A 17,083-nucleotide genomic window follows, 5' to 3' on the forward strand; every position below is an offset into this window, starting at 1 on the left:
ATCTTATTTACTCGGGTTTCACTTTTCCTGCACAGCAATCCACTTCTCACCCCCTTGTCTCCACTTGGCTATGGGAGCCCAGGTACCCACGTTCTCTAATGAGGAGACCGCCGATTGAATATACCTCGGGGCATTTAGTGCTCCGTACACAGCTCTTTTGTATGCCTAATTTCACTGACGGCCGGGTACGAAACTCGAACCCTGAGTTTAGGTATTAGAACGGTCACAATTTCAGCCAATGAGAGCCTATCTCTCAAACGGAAGTCTGACTGAAGTCAGCCAATGGAAGAAGACATAATGTGGGCCAATGAGAGCATGTGCTGCCCGGCAGCCGATTTTGACGCTAATACAGGAAGAGTCTTTCTGGACGATCGTCCTTCTTTTGTTTTTAAAACTTACCATATGTTCGTCTTGCCTTTCTTTGCTTACGGTTTAAGTTTTGTGTCGCTGACACTGTGGTCAGCGCAGAAAACACTGTGATTGTAGCTGCCATGGCAGGTGACAGCAGGGAACCTGTAAGTTTACGGCGAGATAAGTACTCGGTGCTCTTGCCCACCTATAACGAGAGGGAGAATTTGCCGCTCATCATCTGGCTGCTGGTGCAGAGCTTCAGTGAGAGGTACGTAGCACGGGAGGGTGTGATTTTATTGGTTAATTACCTGGACTTCTCTGTCCAATATCACGCATTTTATTGAGCCAGGCCATCTTTCTACAGTAGGTTGACCACCTGGAAAGGAGGCAAATTCAGGGTAGTGAAGTGACTGCAAAAAAGGTCAATTTTGCGGACAGATCAGAGTCGGTCAAGCAGTAATATTAAAGTAAGTGATAATATAAAATTAAATAACACAGCTGGGAGAAGAACAAGTCAAAATGGTGTTGTGTCCAACTGGTAAATAAGACTAGGACACAGTCTATATATTTAAGGAGCTTTATTACATGCTGCTATCTCCTATCACGTCCCTACTCTATCTGCCTTTTCCCGTTCTCCCTCCTCCTCTTCCTGTTACACCCCTGACTCCACCCCTCAAACACTAGACTGCAGTTCACAGTATCACATTTCCCCCTTTCTTAACAATTGAAGATAAACGTCTAACTTGATCAGCGTTCTTCAAATAGTCGGACTGGTCTGCGGATGGTCCGTTTTGGTCGCAGAGATGCCTCCTCATTCCCGGATTCTGCTCCGGGCTGGTCTTCCGGCATCAGCGTTACAGAGTCCGTTTCAGTAGTCTCTTGCCTTGGCCCTTCTACCGCTTTGGTGAGGGCGTCTTTGACCGCCGGATTGCATCGCTGAAAATGTAGACATTTCGTGTGATTCTCTTGTTTTCCGACTCTGCCGTTGCCATGGTTCCCTTTTGCTGTGTCACCACCAGCGGTTCCGCTCGCAATTTACTGTCTGTTTTCTTGTGATGCTCCTGCTTGAACAACACCCAATCCCCTTCTCGGATAGAGGGGGATCTGGCTCTTCGCCGAGCATCAGCGTAGGCCTTCATCTTGTCCATGTTCTTGCGATCGGTGGCCGTTAGTTCATCATGCACATCATGCACGGACGCTGGGCGCAGCACGTCCTCCCACATGGGTATCCGTGTCCGAATCGGTCGTCCCAGCATGAGGGTGGCGGGACATTTCCCTGTTGTAGCATGAGGATCGTGCGATAAGCTCGCAGGACTTCATTTAGAGCCACTTGCAGATCTTTCTTGTCAAGTGTGGCCTGTTGGAATGTCTTTTTTAAAGTGGCCATGAACCTCTCTGCCATTCCGTTGGCTTAGGGCCATAACGGGGTGATTTTGCGATGTCGAAAGTTGTGATGTTCCTCAAACTCCCCCAACTCATGACCGTTGAATGGCAGCCCATTGTCTGTCTTTACTTCCTTCGGAATGCCCCACGCAGCGAAGACTTCGTCCAGGACTGCAATGGTGCTGGTGGCATTGGTGGACGGCACAAACTGTGCGATGGGAAATCTGGAGTATTCGTCCACTAGAACTAACACATATTTTCCAGATTGAAGAGGTCCATAAAAGTCTAGAGCCAGTTCTTGCCATGCACCACTCGGGAGTCTTGACATTTGCAGAGGAGCAGGAGGATCTCTTTGATTCACCATCTGACACTGGGGACAGTCTTTTAGAGTGAGTTCGACCATCTGGTCTAGTAGAGGAAACCATACCCTTTCTCGAAGCGCTCGTTTGGTAGCTACCACCCCACGGTGGCCCTCATGTGCAAGATTAATGACGCCCTGGCGGAGTTGCATGGGGATGACTATCCGTTGATCTCTCAATAGGAGCCCTTCTTCTGTGGCCGATAGTTCATCACTTACGTGCCTAAATGCTTGTATCTCTTGTCGGATATTGGGATCCTCGCTTTCATCTTCACTGGACTGGCGCCACCGGTTCGTCAGCAGTCGTCGCTTCACTTGTTGCAGGATGGCATCTTGGGCTGTGGCTTCGCATATGGCTTCCAAGGGAACCGCTGGTGGTCTGGCTTGATCCACAACAAAGTGAATATATTCCTCTGCTAGGGTCGACATTGGCACAGACGACACCCGAGGGTGCCTCAACATGTAGTCGGCAGGATTAGCTGATTTCCCGGGTTTGTGCACGATGGTATAGGTGTACTCCTGCAATCTTAAACCCCAGCGTTCTATTCGAGGTGGCATTTTGGCCCTGGGATTTCCGAATATGGTAACTAGAGCTTGATGATCAGTCACTAGTGTAACATTTTTTCCATATACAAAGATGTGAAAGTGTTCACAGGCCCACACAACGGCAAGACTCTCCTTCTCTGGTTGAGAGTAGGCCTTCTCAGTGTCTGTTAAGCTTCTGCAGGTGTATGCCACAATATCTCTCTGATCTGACTCATGGTCAAACTGTGCGAGGATTGCACCCAACCCGACCGGGCTGGCGTCAATCGTGATCTCTGTTTTCCTTTTTGGGTTGAAATAGGCTAGGTTATCGCCGGACTCCACAGCTCTTTTGATTTCCTGGAATGCATGCTTGCAGTGCGAGGTCCAGGTGAACGGCTGCCCTTGCTTGGTTAGATTCCGCAGCGGGTGGCTGATGGTGGCATAGTCCTTAATATATCTGGCACAGTAATTTGCCATTCCTGGAAAAGATCTGATGTCACTCACGTCTTGTGGGCTTTTCGTGTCCTTGAGAGCTATTACCTTGTCAGGATCAGGCTTCATTCCTTCTCCGAAGAATATGTGTCCGAAGAACTTTAATGTGGACTTGTGGAATTCACATTTTTCTCTGTTGAGTGTTAGATTAGCTTCCAGGAGGGCATGGCACACCCTATCTAAAGCCTTGTCATGCTCGTGGGTATTTACGCCGTATATTAGTATGTCGTCACTGTAATTCAGTGCATTCGGTATGTGGTGTATGGTCTGGTGTATGGCTTCTTGGAAAATTTCCGCAGCAGACGAGACTCCAAAACTGAGTCGCTTATATCTGAAAAGTCAGAGATGTGTGGCAAACGTTATATGTTATGTTAATAACAATTTCTTAAGCTCACGTACACCCTTGGGTTTCTTGGCGCTATTGGTTCAAGACACTAGACACAATTCTAAGCATAAGCCTGTTGGAAGAGCCACGTTTTTAAAGACTTTCAAAATGCCAGTAAATCATTGCTCTGTCTTATAGAAAGTTGAAGAGCATTCCAAAGAGAGGCAGCCAGGTGGTGAAAACAGCTGCCACCCTGGCGTTTCTTCTTAAATAAAGAGACATTTGCAAGGCTTAGATGCGTAGAGCGTACGTTGCGCTGAGGTGTATAGTTAGTAATGGACTTCCTAATGAATATAGGGCCATTATCATGGAGCGCCCTGAAAGTAATGCACCCTGCCTTGAAAGCAATTCGCTGGGCCACTGGCAACCAGTGGAGTTTTTCCAACCCAGCTCTGATTGATTGCCACTTTGGTTGCTTCCAGATGAGCCTTGCCGCCTGGTTTTTAACCATCTGGAGTTGTTTTAATAGGCCAGTCGGAAGACCCAAGTAGAGACTGTTAGAAAAATCCAGCCGGGAGAGGACAAGGGCAATCACTACTTGAATGAGTGCAGGGTGAGTTAGAAGGTGGGCAATTTTTCCAATCTTCCTGAGTTGAAAGAAGCTAGAAGAAACCATCATTCCCACCTGCCTATAACGTGGTTATATACCGCGACTTCTCATGCAGTTCCAGCTGATTGTATCCTTTGTTTAAATCCAGTTTGGAGAAGACTCGCGCACCGTTGAGGGCTGAAATCATGTCACTTAGATGGGGTCCTGGATGACGCTTCCGCTCGATCGCGGTGTTTGGGACCCTCATGTCTACGCATAGACGCACCTTTCCCGGTGTTCCCCTTTTTGGCGCAATCACCACGGGTGAAACCCACAGGGTTGGGCCTTCAGTCCGCTCGATGATGTCTGTTCGCAGCAGTTCTTGAATTTCATCTTCTACGGCCTGCTGGAAGTGGAACGGGACTCGCCTATGATGTTGCGCAATAGGTTGTACTTGTTCATTAATGTGTAAGCGAATCTGACGTTTCGCCATCTTCCCGAGTCCGGTAAACCGTTTAGGGAATTTGTGGATGATGTCTGGGTCGTCGCTTACTCTGTACAAGATTTCAACCAAGAGGAAACGATCAGCTGTGGGCAGACTCAGGAGGCAATCGGCTTCTGGTCCTTCGATGACGTGGATATGTGCCGGCACAGATGTGTCTTTGTGTGTAAGAGTAGTTGCGAATTTTCCCAAACATGGAAGAGGTTGTTTTGACATCCAAGTGTACACTCTGACGTATGCTGGGCTCAGGGTGGGTGGCAGTACCATTTTCTTATATTCGGTCATTGGGATGTAATTTAGTGATGCACCACTGTCCAGTACGAACTTAGTTGCGTGTTTTCCTATGCGGATGTCCAACCTGGGATATTTCTTTAGTTGGTCTGGATCAGCTACCATGCTGATATATTCGTCACTGTATTCCACCTCCGGAGACGCCGACCTTGATTCTCGGGACAGTGATCTTCTTATCCATTGTGATTTCCGAGATTCCCTACTCGACTTGGAGGATCCAGAGGAGGATCCTTGACGATCTTGAACAGCTTTGGCATAATGTCTTTTTGTAGTGGGACGAGAGGATCTTGACTTTTCCTTCGATCTGTCTTTACGATAGTCACTACAGACCTTCTCGAAGTGGTTGTCTCGTCCTCATTTTCTACACTGCTGTCCAAGTGCTGGGCAGGCATCCGTATGTGGGAAGTCATACCTGCACCAATAGCACCTGAGTGGACGTTCCCGTCTCTTGTTTCCTCGGCTGGACTCATGACGCTAATGTCCTGTATATTTCTGACTGGAGTTGTGTCTTGTGGTCCTCCGTCTGTCTTGAGAGCGTCTGCGAGTGGTACTGGTTTGTAGACGGTAAGCTTGCTCCCACTTGTCAGTGCGACCCGCTTCCATTTTTTTCGCGTGCTCTTCCCCCTGATCATGGACTCTAGTCATTTCTTCGATCTCATCTAGAGTATGACTCTTCCTCAACAGACGTCTTCTGAGGGTCTCTGACAGGCAACCTTCAATGATGCGCAGTCTGATTGCATCTTCTGTTGAGAAGTTGTCAAAGTCACAGTATCGGGAGAGCCGTCGAAGTTTCGTTATGAACACACTCATTGATTCTTCTTTTTCCTGACAGGCCAAGTTGAACGTGTATCTTTCATAGTCCACATTTTTCTTATGTAAGAACTTCTTGTTTAGAGCGTCTCGTACTTTGACAAAAGAGCCGGTATCATATGTGGGTAGTTCTTTGATTATTTTGCTGATTTCTTTCCCAACTAGGTTTCGCAAAGCAATTAGTTTTTGTTTATCCTCAGTGACATTAGATCCCTGCATGAAATCCTCGAAATCCTCGAGCCATTCCTGCCATCTGAGGCCCATTCGTCCTCCTGATGTGAGTGTCAGTGGCTCTGGGGCGCGCAAGTATGAGACGCCAGTTGTCCCAGTATGATTTTGCACAGCTGGGTCTGCTGCTTGCCTGGGCGGTGACGTCGCCATTTTGTTCTCTTCTGGGCGTGTTTGGCCTGTTGCTTGTCTGTCGGCCTCTGTTCACTGTTGTCTTTGCTTGTGTTTGTTGCAAAATTTCCTGTTGTGTTTGTTACTGCTGGTTGTGCTTGTGTCTGTCTCTTGTCTTTGCTCATGCTTGTTGTGTGAATCCTCTTGTGTGTGCCAATGCTTGTTGGTAGGAAACTGGTCACCTGACCTTAATATGGCCGCTCTATGTCCCGGACAGGGGAATGGAGGGGTTCGCCTGACCCCAAGATGGTTGCCAAAGTGGAACTCTCGTGTCTCACGAGGTTTGCTTTCCTGCAGTTTTTGCTCTCAATTGAGCACTCACCCGGCTTGCGTGCGGGTTTTCCGGGGCTTCCTCGTCAGGCCACTCCGCCTCAAACAGTTTCACGGAGTAGGTAGGACCGGGGTGGGCTCTTGACGTCCTTGTCTTTTCTCGGCGTTCACTACGTGCGGCCCTGCGCAACCTCACGCATCGGGGGGTGAGCACTTGCGGTTTAGCGCTCAACAGCGCATTTGATCTCGTGCTTACCAGCTCTCTCAGGCAGGCACTCCCTCTGTTTTTTTTAGCTCCAGAGCTACGGGCCGAATCACTGGGTCGTCTGCATTGACCTTTCGGCGGTCTTCTCTCGGGCAAATTCGTTGCAGCAGCGACTTTCAGTCCGTGCTACGTGGGACGGATTTCTCCGCTCCTGAGATTCACGTGGATGGCATAATGTGACCATCCCACCCTCGTCGCCAGTTGTCGTGTCCCACTGGTAAATAAGACTAGGACACAGTCTATATATCTAAGGAGCTTTATTACATGCTGCTATCTCCTATCACGTCCCTACTCTATCTGCCTTTTCCCGTTCTCCCTCCTCCTCTTCCTGTTACACCCCTGACTCCACCCCTCAAACACTAGACTGCAGTTCACAGTATCACAAATGAATTTATGTTCTTTGGTTTGTATTTTACATTGCCGTTCTGAACAAACATTCACATGATACTGGTCTTACTTAAAGATATATGCAAAGAAACAATTGATTCACAAGGTTCTGGGTTTAATCTATCCTTCATTTGCTCACCACACCACCCCAGTTTGGACCCAGCCATATGCAAATCAGTCTTTACCCTGTACCTCGTGGGGACAGTCCAGCCCGAACTGCCAAGCCAGGTCGTCCCTGAACCGGAAACAAGCATACTGAGACCGGTTTCAGGGCATCACCGTTCATCAGCCAGGCTAGCTTGAATCCAGTGGTATAGTGAGCACGGGAGCAACGTCTGGGCATAATCTTTCCACTTAGGACAACAGATGCAAAAGAAACAATTGATGGAGGTTATGCTGGACAATGCAAACATTCACCCTCAGTCACAAGGATCTAGGTTTAATCCATCATTCTTTTGCTCACCACACCACCCCAGTTTGGACCCAGCCATATGCAAAAACACGATGGATTTAGGCCTAGCTCTCTGTACTGGGGTGGGTGTATGACATTGTTCTGCATTCTGTCCATCAATTGTTCTTTTTGTATTTGTCACCCGAGTTGGACGGGTATGCCTAAACGTGGGTCCTGTGCTCTCCATGCCACTGGTGTCAAGCTATCCTGGCTGATAAAGGGTGAAACCCCGAAAGCGGTCCTAGGATGATTGTTTCCAGTCCAGGGAGGACTTAGCCTGGCAGTTCGGGCCGGACTATTTCCATTGGGTGCAGGGTCAAGACTGATTTGCACATGGCTGGGTCCAAACTGGAATGGCACTGTGAGCAAAAAATGTATGGATTTGGGCACCGATCTCTGTACTGGGGTGAATGTATGACATTGTTCTGCATTCTGTCCATCAATTGTTCTTTTTTCTTATTTAAAGATAGTAATACTAGCAAACGTGCACACTGAGCAAAATTTGACAGCCAGCATAGAAACAATTGTCACATGGTTCTGCCCCCTTACCACTAAAGATAGCATCTGAAGCAGTGTTCTGTTGATGCACATGGGATTCTAGCTTGTTGGTTGTAGTACTAATGCTACAAGAGGTAGGGAGCGAGTGAAATGTTGTGTAAGTGATTAGATCAAGTTAAGTGTATGTGTGTGTATATTTAACTGTGATTGTTTCTGATACAAGTAGTGTAGATATTTAGCCAACGACTTCTCTATGTTATTTACTCGACCTCTGCAATCATCAGCCTAGATTCAATCTCGGATGATAGCTCCATGGTCTTGTACAAGCTCTGGAAACGTAAACCGTTTGACGTTCACATTTGAGTGCTAACAAAAGCAAAATAAAGTACTGCTACACTGCAAAACAAATAAAGGACTACTTTGTATTTACATTGCATGAGTGAGAAAATTTAAAATTGTGATTATAGTGTATACTTTTGAGATGTATAATAGTCCCTCATTCATTCCAAAGGAAGCAGAGAGATACAGCCAATAAAATGTGGTGAGACTAAAATACCACTGTTGTCAGATCAAGGATGTGATTGACACCGTCTTGCATCAACAGCTGAAGGTTTCTGCGGAAAAGCTACTGGTTTTGGTACCTCTGTTCATCTATGCATCTTACTGCCACACATATGTGAGAGGAAAATAGCAAAGAAAGAAAATGAATAGGACACCCTTATTATTAAACGCTGACAAAAGTAGTACAGGAAACAAGTTAGAGCTCTTCAAATGTCCATCAAAGTTTTCGATTCCCTTCAGTGGTCAACCTTTTACACTGCACTGGAAACCAGTTCTGATATCTGTTCTGAAGCAAGTTAAAACTGCAACAAGTTACAGACAAATGCTGTATATTATTACGACAATAACGGGCAATGGACTCATGCTCAAAGTCTGTGTAAATTACGGAATTTGTGCAGGGTAGAGCAGTCTTTTCAAGTAGCAGAAGGCAATCTTGGCTATTCGTGAAATGCTAACCTGCAACCAACAGGTAGCAAATGTAACTTACTGGGTGTTCTGACCCAGGAGTCCAGGAAAGGGAGGTGTAAGGCAGAGGTCTTCTAACTGTGTGCCATACCGTCCTGGGGGTCCGTGGCGGCATTCCTAGGGGGACGCAAATGCAATAGTAAATTAAGATTGCCAGGAAACGCAACTCTGTTTATTTTTTGCATTTCCAGGCGGTCTTCATTTACATGAAGCGATTGAAGTTGGGTTTTGTTATGTTCCCGGAGGCCCGCCCCTGACGCCCCGGGCGTGGGGCGCGCTAGTCATGTGACTCCCTATAATAAAAAGAGGTCTCGCACGCACGCAGGCATTCGGAGGCGCGCAGACCGAGCAACAAAGTTATTCCCAGTGTCCGACTGAGTTTGTTCTAGGGCCACGTGTTAGGCCTAGTTAGGATTAGATGCCCCGGAGTGTAGGTCCCAGATTGATACCCCCAGGGCGGTCATTTCCCCACTACAGGACACAACAATTGGCGACGAGGGTGGTTGCCGACCCCTCGCTTGGGGTGTGTGTGTGCCCACTTTCGGGTGAGGCGGCTGCGAGCGTTGCCAATCGCTCGTGGTGCTCGTGCCTTGCTGTCCCACACGCCCCCGCACAGCGCGCCTGGAGAGACGACGACTTCCACCCCTGGCACTTTGGAGGTGAGCGGCGCTGCCCAACGCTACCCTGCTGCGCATCGAGGCACGACTGGTCGTGTGCGGCCTTTCTCCCGCAGGATCTCCCCATCCGGTGCCGCACCGAGCTCGGTATCTATTTTGAACAACAAGGGGACCCCAATTGGTATCAGCGAGGGACCTCGGGGAGCTTAATCATATAAACACAACAATGGTCCCTGGCAGGGAGATGAATGAATGGAAATAAATATAGACTCAGTTCTATATTAATGAAGACATGCCCAGCCGGGCAGGGGTCTTCAAAGTATATATTTCAATCAAAACATACAAGACAAAATAACACCTTCAGCAAATCACATGCGTGGGGCACAAGCCTGTACCCAACCACGACCACATACAGACAAAAACATACACAAAAAGGCTTACAAGGCAAGAATCAACAGTCTCTGTAAAGTTCCAATTTTTGGACAGAGAATTACTTATGGGTACCATTACACAATTTTCTATTCAGAGTTCCACAGGTATATGGTACACAGTGGGTCGACGACGTTTCGGACCCCCTTGCTAAATAATGGGGTCCATCATCAGGACAAAGCAATGGTTGCCTTTTTGGTTATTAGCCTCTTTAGCCTAAGGGGAGAAAAGGAGGACAGAAGGTACAATAAGTTTACTCACACGCATAATGAGGGTGACATTGTGCCGTGGTGATAGATCTGGTGAAACCAGCGAGTGACTTAATATAGTTTAACAAGCATGTGACTGAGTGCGGTCGCACATGCTGTCGGTGACTAGGTTGTGAGTGACATCACGGTCAATTAAGAGGCGACGCAGTGATACTTGGAAATTCCAGATGAGAAGGATATCACAGTGGTGGTTGGTGCTGAGGTACATTCAATCGCAAATGAACAAGTGCAGTGGATTGGATTCTGGGGGATTAGCAGTGATACTTGAGACTTCCAGATGAGACAGTGGTGGTTGGTGCTGAGGTACATTCAATTGCGAATTAACAAGTGAGGAAGCGGCGCAGTGGATTGGATTCTGAGGGATCAGCAAAGGAGTTAAAAACGGCGTGAGAAATCGGCGCAGTGATGTGATCCGCAGTCAATGAAAATTGGGAAAAATAATCAGGTGAAAAAAACGGTACAGTGATGTAATTAGCGGGCATGAGGACGAATGGGGGGTTGCTCACCAGGCCAACGGTACGCAGACTCATATAAGAGCGCGCAAGCGGTTGACTGAATCAGGACCGGCTGAGTAATTAAGTCCAGGAAATTACTAAGGGGGGAAAAATGGATTGTAAACGGTTAGAGCAAAGGATAGCCTAGTAATAGGTGTGGGCGGTCATCGGAAAAGGTTGGCTTTCGGCGAGAAACATGTTGACCACACTAGGGGGTAGAGTTATTGTTCTGTACACCTTTACGGTCTCTAAACTCCCCTCCCACCCCTTTTAACTAAGGAATCAGCCACGTTATTAAAGTTGCAAGTGGACTGATTACCTTTTTTATCGCCTTCACTCACCACTGCACTGACTACACCTTCTTTTCATCCTCACCCACATCCACCATCGGCAAGGAACTAAAAGAACCCCGTCAAAAGAGTACCTTTGGGGACTCCGTCAGATATTGCAGCGCCGGTCTGACGAGGGGCAGTGAGCCGATGATGACAGCGGACACCCTCTAGTAAGGGTGTGTTTCACGCTTATTACTTTGGGTGTGTGAGGCTCTCTAAGTTCCGACTAGGGAACCCTTTCTTCGCAGCCACGGTATTCATAATACCAACTCCTTGCTCCACACGGTTTAACGCCCCCTGGGGAACTTTGTACTCTGCTGTTAGCACTAACCTGTGGGTTCCAGGATGTGACGGAGGAGATCAGGGGACAGATAATACAGGGGTGCGCTTCTGCAAAGTTGCGAGAGAGAATCCTGGAGGAATCGAGGAAGCCTCTGCCCGACATCCTCACCCTTGGCCGCACGAAGGAGCTGTCCAAGGCCAGGGCGGCACACATGGAGGCTGCGCTACAAGCCAACGTGAAGGTGGAACCGATCAATAAGATACAGGTCCAAACACCGTCCAAATGGCCCAAAAGAACGACACCCACCCAAGGCGGGGCATCAGGACAGTCATGCGGTTACTGTGGAGGCCCGAGACACCCGGCACCAGAATGTCCAGCACGGGGCAAGAGATGCTCAGGATGTGGCAAGATGAACCACTTCGAAAAAGTGTGCCGGTCCAAGAGGTTCCGCAAGCCACGCCAGACGGTGCAGACGGTCGTGGAAGGTGAGCCCAGCAACAGCGACCTAGATGACGATGCTGAAGAGGAGCGGTCCGTACACAAGGTGCACACGATCGGCACCGCCACCAGACGCACCAGGACACTGCCCCAATGCTCCATCCAGGTGGCGGATCAGGAGATCATGGCGGTAGTGGACACAGGCGCATCTATAAACCTTATGAGTGCGTCTCTCTACAGAACCATGCCTACACCTCCGAGCCTCAGCCCCACCCCCATCACTGTGTTTGCCTATGGTCAAGACATCCCGCTCCGGATCCGTGGGAAGTTCAGGGCGGCAGTCCGCCATGGGGACAAAGTCACAAGAGCCAACATCTTCGTGTCGGAAGAGGGCCAAGGCATGCTCCTGAGCTGCAGAACAGCCGAGGACCTGGGGGTGGTCACATTTGCCATTGGAGTACATGAAGAGTCGGTGCAACAACTGATCATGGACTTTCCAGATCTATTTGAGGGAATTGGGTGTCTCAAAGGTCGTGAAATACATCTGCACGTGGACCCCACAGTGCAACCTGTGGCCCTGCGACACCGTCGCATTGCATTCCACCTTCGGCCACTAGTGGAAGAAGAACTCCACAAGCTGGAAGCAGCCGGAATAATCGAGAAGGTATCAGGCCCCACCCCCTGGGTTTCGCCCATTGTGGTCACGCGGAAACCAAAACAGCCGGGAGCAGTCCGGATCTGCGTAGATATGCGCCTCCCAAATGCTGCCATCAAACGGGAGCGCCATATCACCCCCACAATAGACGATTTAATCGGGGAAATGGCTGGAGCCTGCTGGTTTTCCAAACTTGACCTCCGTGCGGGGTACCATCAGCTGGTGCTAGATAAAGAGTCAAGAAATATCACAACCTTCTCCACCCATATTGGACTCCGCAGATACACAAGACTTAGTTTTGGGATATCCAGTGCGGCTGAAGTCTTCCAAAATGTCATTCAGGAGCTGATTGCCGGCATACCTGGAGTGATAAATGTCAGCGATGACATCATGGTGCATGCCCGAACAATTCCAGAACACAATCACCGGTTGGCGCAGGTATTCCGCAGGCTCCGCAGTGCGGGGCTCACGCTACACCGAGACAAGTGTGAATTCTTGCGGACCAAGATAGGGTTTTTTGGATATGTTTTCTCAGCTGAAGGCGTCAACCCCGATCCTGACAAAGTCAAAGACATCAAGGATGCGCCACCACCCACGACGGTCACTGAAGTCAGGAGTTTTCTTGGCATGGTAAACTACTGTGGTCGTTTCATCAAGGACCTAGCCAACCTAACTCTCCTGCTGCGTGAGCTTACTAAGGACTCCACTCTGTGGAGCTGGGGACCGGAGCAGTAGAAGGCGTTCCAAGACATCAAGAGCTCCCTCTCCAGTAACACCACGCTGGCCTTCTTTGACCCGCGAAATACCACACTAATCGCGGTGGATGCCGGACCGGCGGGGTTGGGGGCCGTACTGATGCAAAGGCCAAGAGATGAAATAGACTGGACTCCAGTTGCCTTCGCCAGTAGGTCCCTCACGGACACTGAACAGAGATACTCACAGATTGAAAAAGAAGCAATTGCGATTCATTGGGGATGTCGACACTTCCACCTGTATGTCTATGGGAAGCCATTCACGGTGGTGACCGACCACAAGCCGCTGGTGGCTCTGTTCTCAGGGACTTCATCGAAACCACCCCCAAGAATAGAGAAATGGCTATTGCAACTGCAGGAATACAACTGCAACATCGAGTATCAACCGGGAGCGAAGAATCCGGCAGACTATTTATCGCGCCATCCCAGGCCCGCAACTCCGGAGGAGATGGATGAGGCGGAAGAAACAGAAGCGTATGTGAAGTGGGTGGTGGCCAGGTCATGCCCGCGCCCCATATCCCTGGAAGACGTTGTGAGCGCCACGGCCCAAGACGCCTGCATACAGCGGATCAAGGACCTCCTTCGGACTGCCAACTGGCATAAAGCCAAGGAGAGCTGGAAAGCGCTCACCCCGGAGGCTCAGAAAATTATGGAGAGTTTGTACCATGTCAGGGCTGAACTCAATGAAGACACGGCGGGATGCTTGCTGCGAGGGCATCGTCTAGTAATACCCACGGCTCTCACGGGACAAGTAATACAACTAGCCCATGTAGGTCACCAGGGGATGGTCAAGACCAAGGCCCGGCTCCGAACCAAAGTATGGTTCCCCCTCATGGACGACATGGTGGAGAGCGTGGTGAGGTCGTGCACTGCCTGCCAAGTCACGGGAGAAGCCTCCCGGGAAGCCCCCATCATTGTAGAGCCTCGACCACAAGGACCCTGGGAGCGGGTCAGTATGGACTTTGGCAGTCTCCCGGACGGAAGACACATGCTGGTAATGATAGATGACCATTCAAAGTACCCCGAAGTGGAAATCGTGACAAGTACCAGTGCGGACTGTGTGATCCCCAAAATGGAAAAGATTGTTGCCACTCATGGTGCCATGAAGGAACTTCGAACGGACAATGGACCACCATTCCAAGGGCAGGATTTGGCTACCTATCTGTCATCTCTTGGGACACGCCACAGGCGCATAACACCTCGGTGGCCTCAAGCCAATGGGGAAGCCGAGAGGTTTATGAGGACACTGAACAAAGTTATCCGCATTGCTCACGATAAGGGACAGTCCGTGGAAATGGCAATTTTCACTTTTCTTCGAAGCTATCGCCAGACCCCACACTCCACAACGGGGGTTGCCCTGGCACATCTTCTCCTAGGGCGAGTGGTGAAGGACTCCATTCCTCATCATCCACAGTGGTCACCTGAGGTGGTAAATGAAGAGGCGGTCGCGAGGAAAAGAAAAACCACGTTTGCCAAAATCAGCCAAAAACGACGGGCGGTTCCACCCCAATTCAGACGAGGAGATGTGGTGCTTCTTCGCAATCGCATAACTAGTGGCAAGTTCAGACTCAATTATGAGAAAAGGCCGTGGCGAGTGATTGGGGTGAAAGGCACCCGTCTCACAGTGATCCGAGGACGAGAGATGGTGACTCGCAATGTGTCTCACTTCAAATTGTTTCACTCTGCAGCCACAGAGTCAGAGCATCGGCAGGGTGTTGAACAAACTGAAACTGCAACTAACACACCAAATGTTGAATCAACACCCAGTCACGAGGTCAGCCAAAGTGACGATCTGAAAGCAGCAAGTGAAGAAGTGGGAGGTGACGCGGAGGCCCTCGAGGAGGCCCCAGATCCGGAGGGGGCCGACAGAGAGGCGCCAAGTCTCGAGTCAGAGGCTGGAGCGGAAATGCTGAGTCACAGGGGGTCGCAGCGTCGATTAAGAAACAATCCCACCCCCTCCGGCTGGTTACGAGACTACTTCACGTAAGACTGTTCCCATTTGAATATGCATATAGCCGAGTAGACCAGCAAATAAGGTGGTGCTGCAATTAAAGGACGCTGAAAGTGTTGGTCCTAATGTTCACTGAGACTGGTTGAAAATGTTTGAGTTTGGTTTTGGTGTGTTCTAAAATAAGGAAAAACCAGGAGGAATGTTATGTTCCCGGAGGCCCGCCCCTGACGCCCCGGGCGTGGGGCGCGCTAGTCATGTGACTCCCTATAATAAAAAGAGGTCTCGCACGCACGCAGGCATTCGGAGGCGCGCAGACCGAGCAACAAAGTTATTCCCATTGTCCGACTGAGTTTGTTCTATGGCCACGTGTTAGGCCTAGTTAGGATTAGATGCCCCAGAGTGTAGGTCCCAGATTGATACCCCCAGGGCGGTCATTTCCCCACTACAGGACACAACAGGTTTGTCATATTTTACAGAAAATAATGCCGGCCATCTGTTCGCATTTTAACAATCTGCAAATGCCCTGACATGGTTAATTGGAACTTTCTACGTACTAGTCTGTGTTCATTCGTAAGATGGCTTTTCTGTCTTTCGTTTTCTTTAATTATCAATCAGAGGTTTTTAGGGCACCAATAGAATACATTTTAAAGTGTTTTGTTCTATCATTTTCTCTTTAAAGTATGTATTGATAACTGGGGAAAAAATACTGACTTTTGGTGATTTTTGTACCAGACGCTAAAACTCCAGTCATGCCAGCGAGTGTGATCATGAGCCCCGTGCTGGCAGGGTCAAAGACACTACTTAAACAACAAAATATTCTATAAGTATTTTTTTTTCACCTTCATGGCAACTGCATATAAAATAATGCACAGTCCTTGAATGAAAAATAAATATAAATTAAACGATTTGATGGGAATTGCACTCTTTTACATTATGTAACATTAATTGGTTAACATGATCGCTACATATTTCTGTTTGTGAGCCCAGAGAGTTATAGAAGTGAATCCTGCTTTGCTCAGTGAAGAATAATGACTTGTGTATTTATAGTGCTAGATCCCAGCAAGTATAATAAATCATTGCACAAACCTGACATTATTTCACAATTGTACTACACACAGTATAAGATAGGCTACCACACAATTATTTAGTCTATATGACAAAACAAGCACTTTCAAGAATTAATATTAGTAATAGCTGACAAGACTGTAAAGCATTTGTATTAGTCCATTAAAATGACACTTTCCAAAACTCAGCATCCTTATATTATCTCTCAAGAATATTAAATGTTTGTCATCATGATACTTCACACGATTCCTTGAATTAAAGTACCCCGGAGACCCCTCCCTATCAGCAGCCTTCAAGTACTCTAGGTTCCCATTAACAATTCAGGGATGGATATTTTTAGCAAAATGTATGGGAACTGTATTTGTAAAATTAAAAGCACCTGGCCACCTTTCAACCTCTGTCTAAATGCAGCTGTCCTTTCAGGTGAGTCTAGCTGGTAACAGGGAGGAGGCTGAAAGGGCCACATTCAGAGCTCTGATTGCGCTGACATATGGGGCCTCAGAGTAATGACCCGGTCATGGCAAAATCCGTGACCGCATCAAAGAGATGGGCTAGAGAATAGAACGCAATGTGGGTGGTCTAATCTTTTCATTTGCAAATGGACAGACACAGCTCACCCACTTCCTCAAAGAGGAATATTTGAGACAGTCTCTGAATTATCCCATCTGGATCGCTTACAGGCACCGGTGGTCCCCACTCAAATATTGTGCAATTAATTAAACTCTTTTTTCATCTAGAAGCTTTGGTTAATCAAAGACTGTACCTCCTCTAGCTCCTCCTTCAGCCTTTCTCCCTTGGAAGGCAGGAACCCATCTCATCTTAATTAGTTTCCATCAATCTCTAAAGGCGCTCTTTTGAAGTTGTTGGCTAAGGTCA

At 48.5% G+C, this 17,083-nt stretch overlaps 1 protein-coding gene across 1 annotated transcript in view; it reads left to right on the plus strand.

Annotated features, from left to right (window-relative positions):
- The first annotated feature begins 291 nt into the window (after positions 1-291).
- The window catches only part of DPM1 (dolichyl-phosphate mannosyltransferase subunit 1, catalytic), a 135,168-nt gene continuing 118,376 nt past the window's right edge, over positions 292-17,083 (plus strand). Inside the window, exon 1 of the mRNA XM_086932457.1 lies at positions 292-619. Within this exon, the coding sequence (XP_086788583.1) occupies positions 492-619 (128 nt within the window). The 5' untranslated portion in view covers positions 292-491. The remainder of the gene's footprint in view (positions 620-17,083) is intronic.

The sequence above is a fragment of the Lissotriton vulgaris genome, chromosome 7 (genome assembly GCF_964263255.1).
Source record: "Lissotriton vulgaris chromosome 7, aLisVul1.2, whole genome shotgun sequence".
Lineage (NCBI taxonomy): Eukaryota > Metazoa > Chordata > Amphibia > Caudata > Salamandridae > Lissotriton > Lissotriton vulgaris.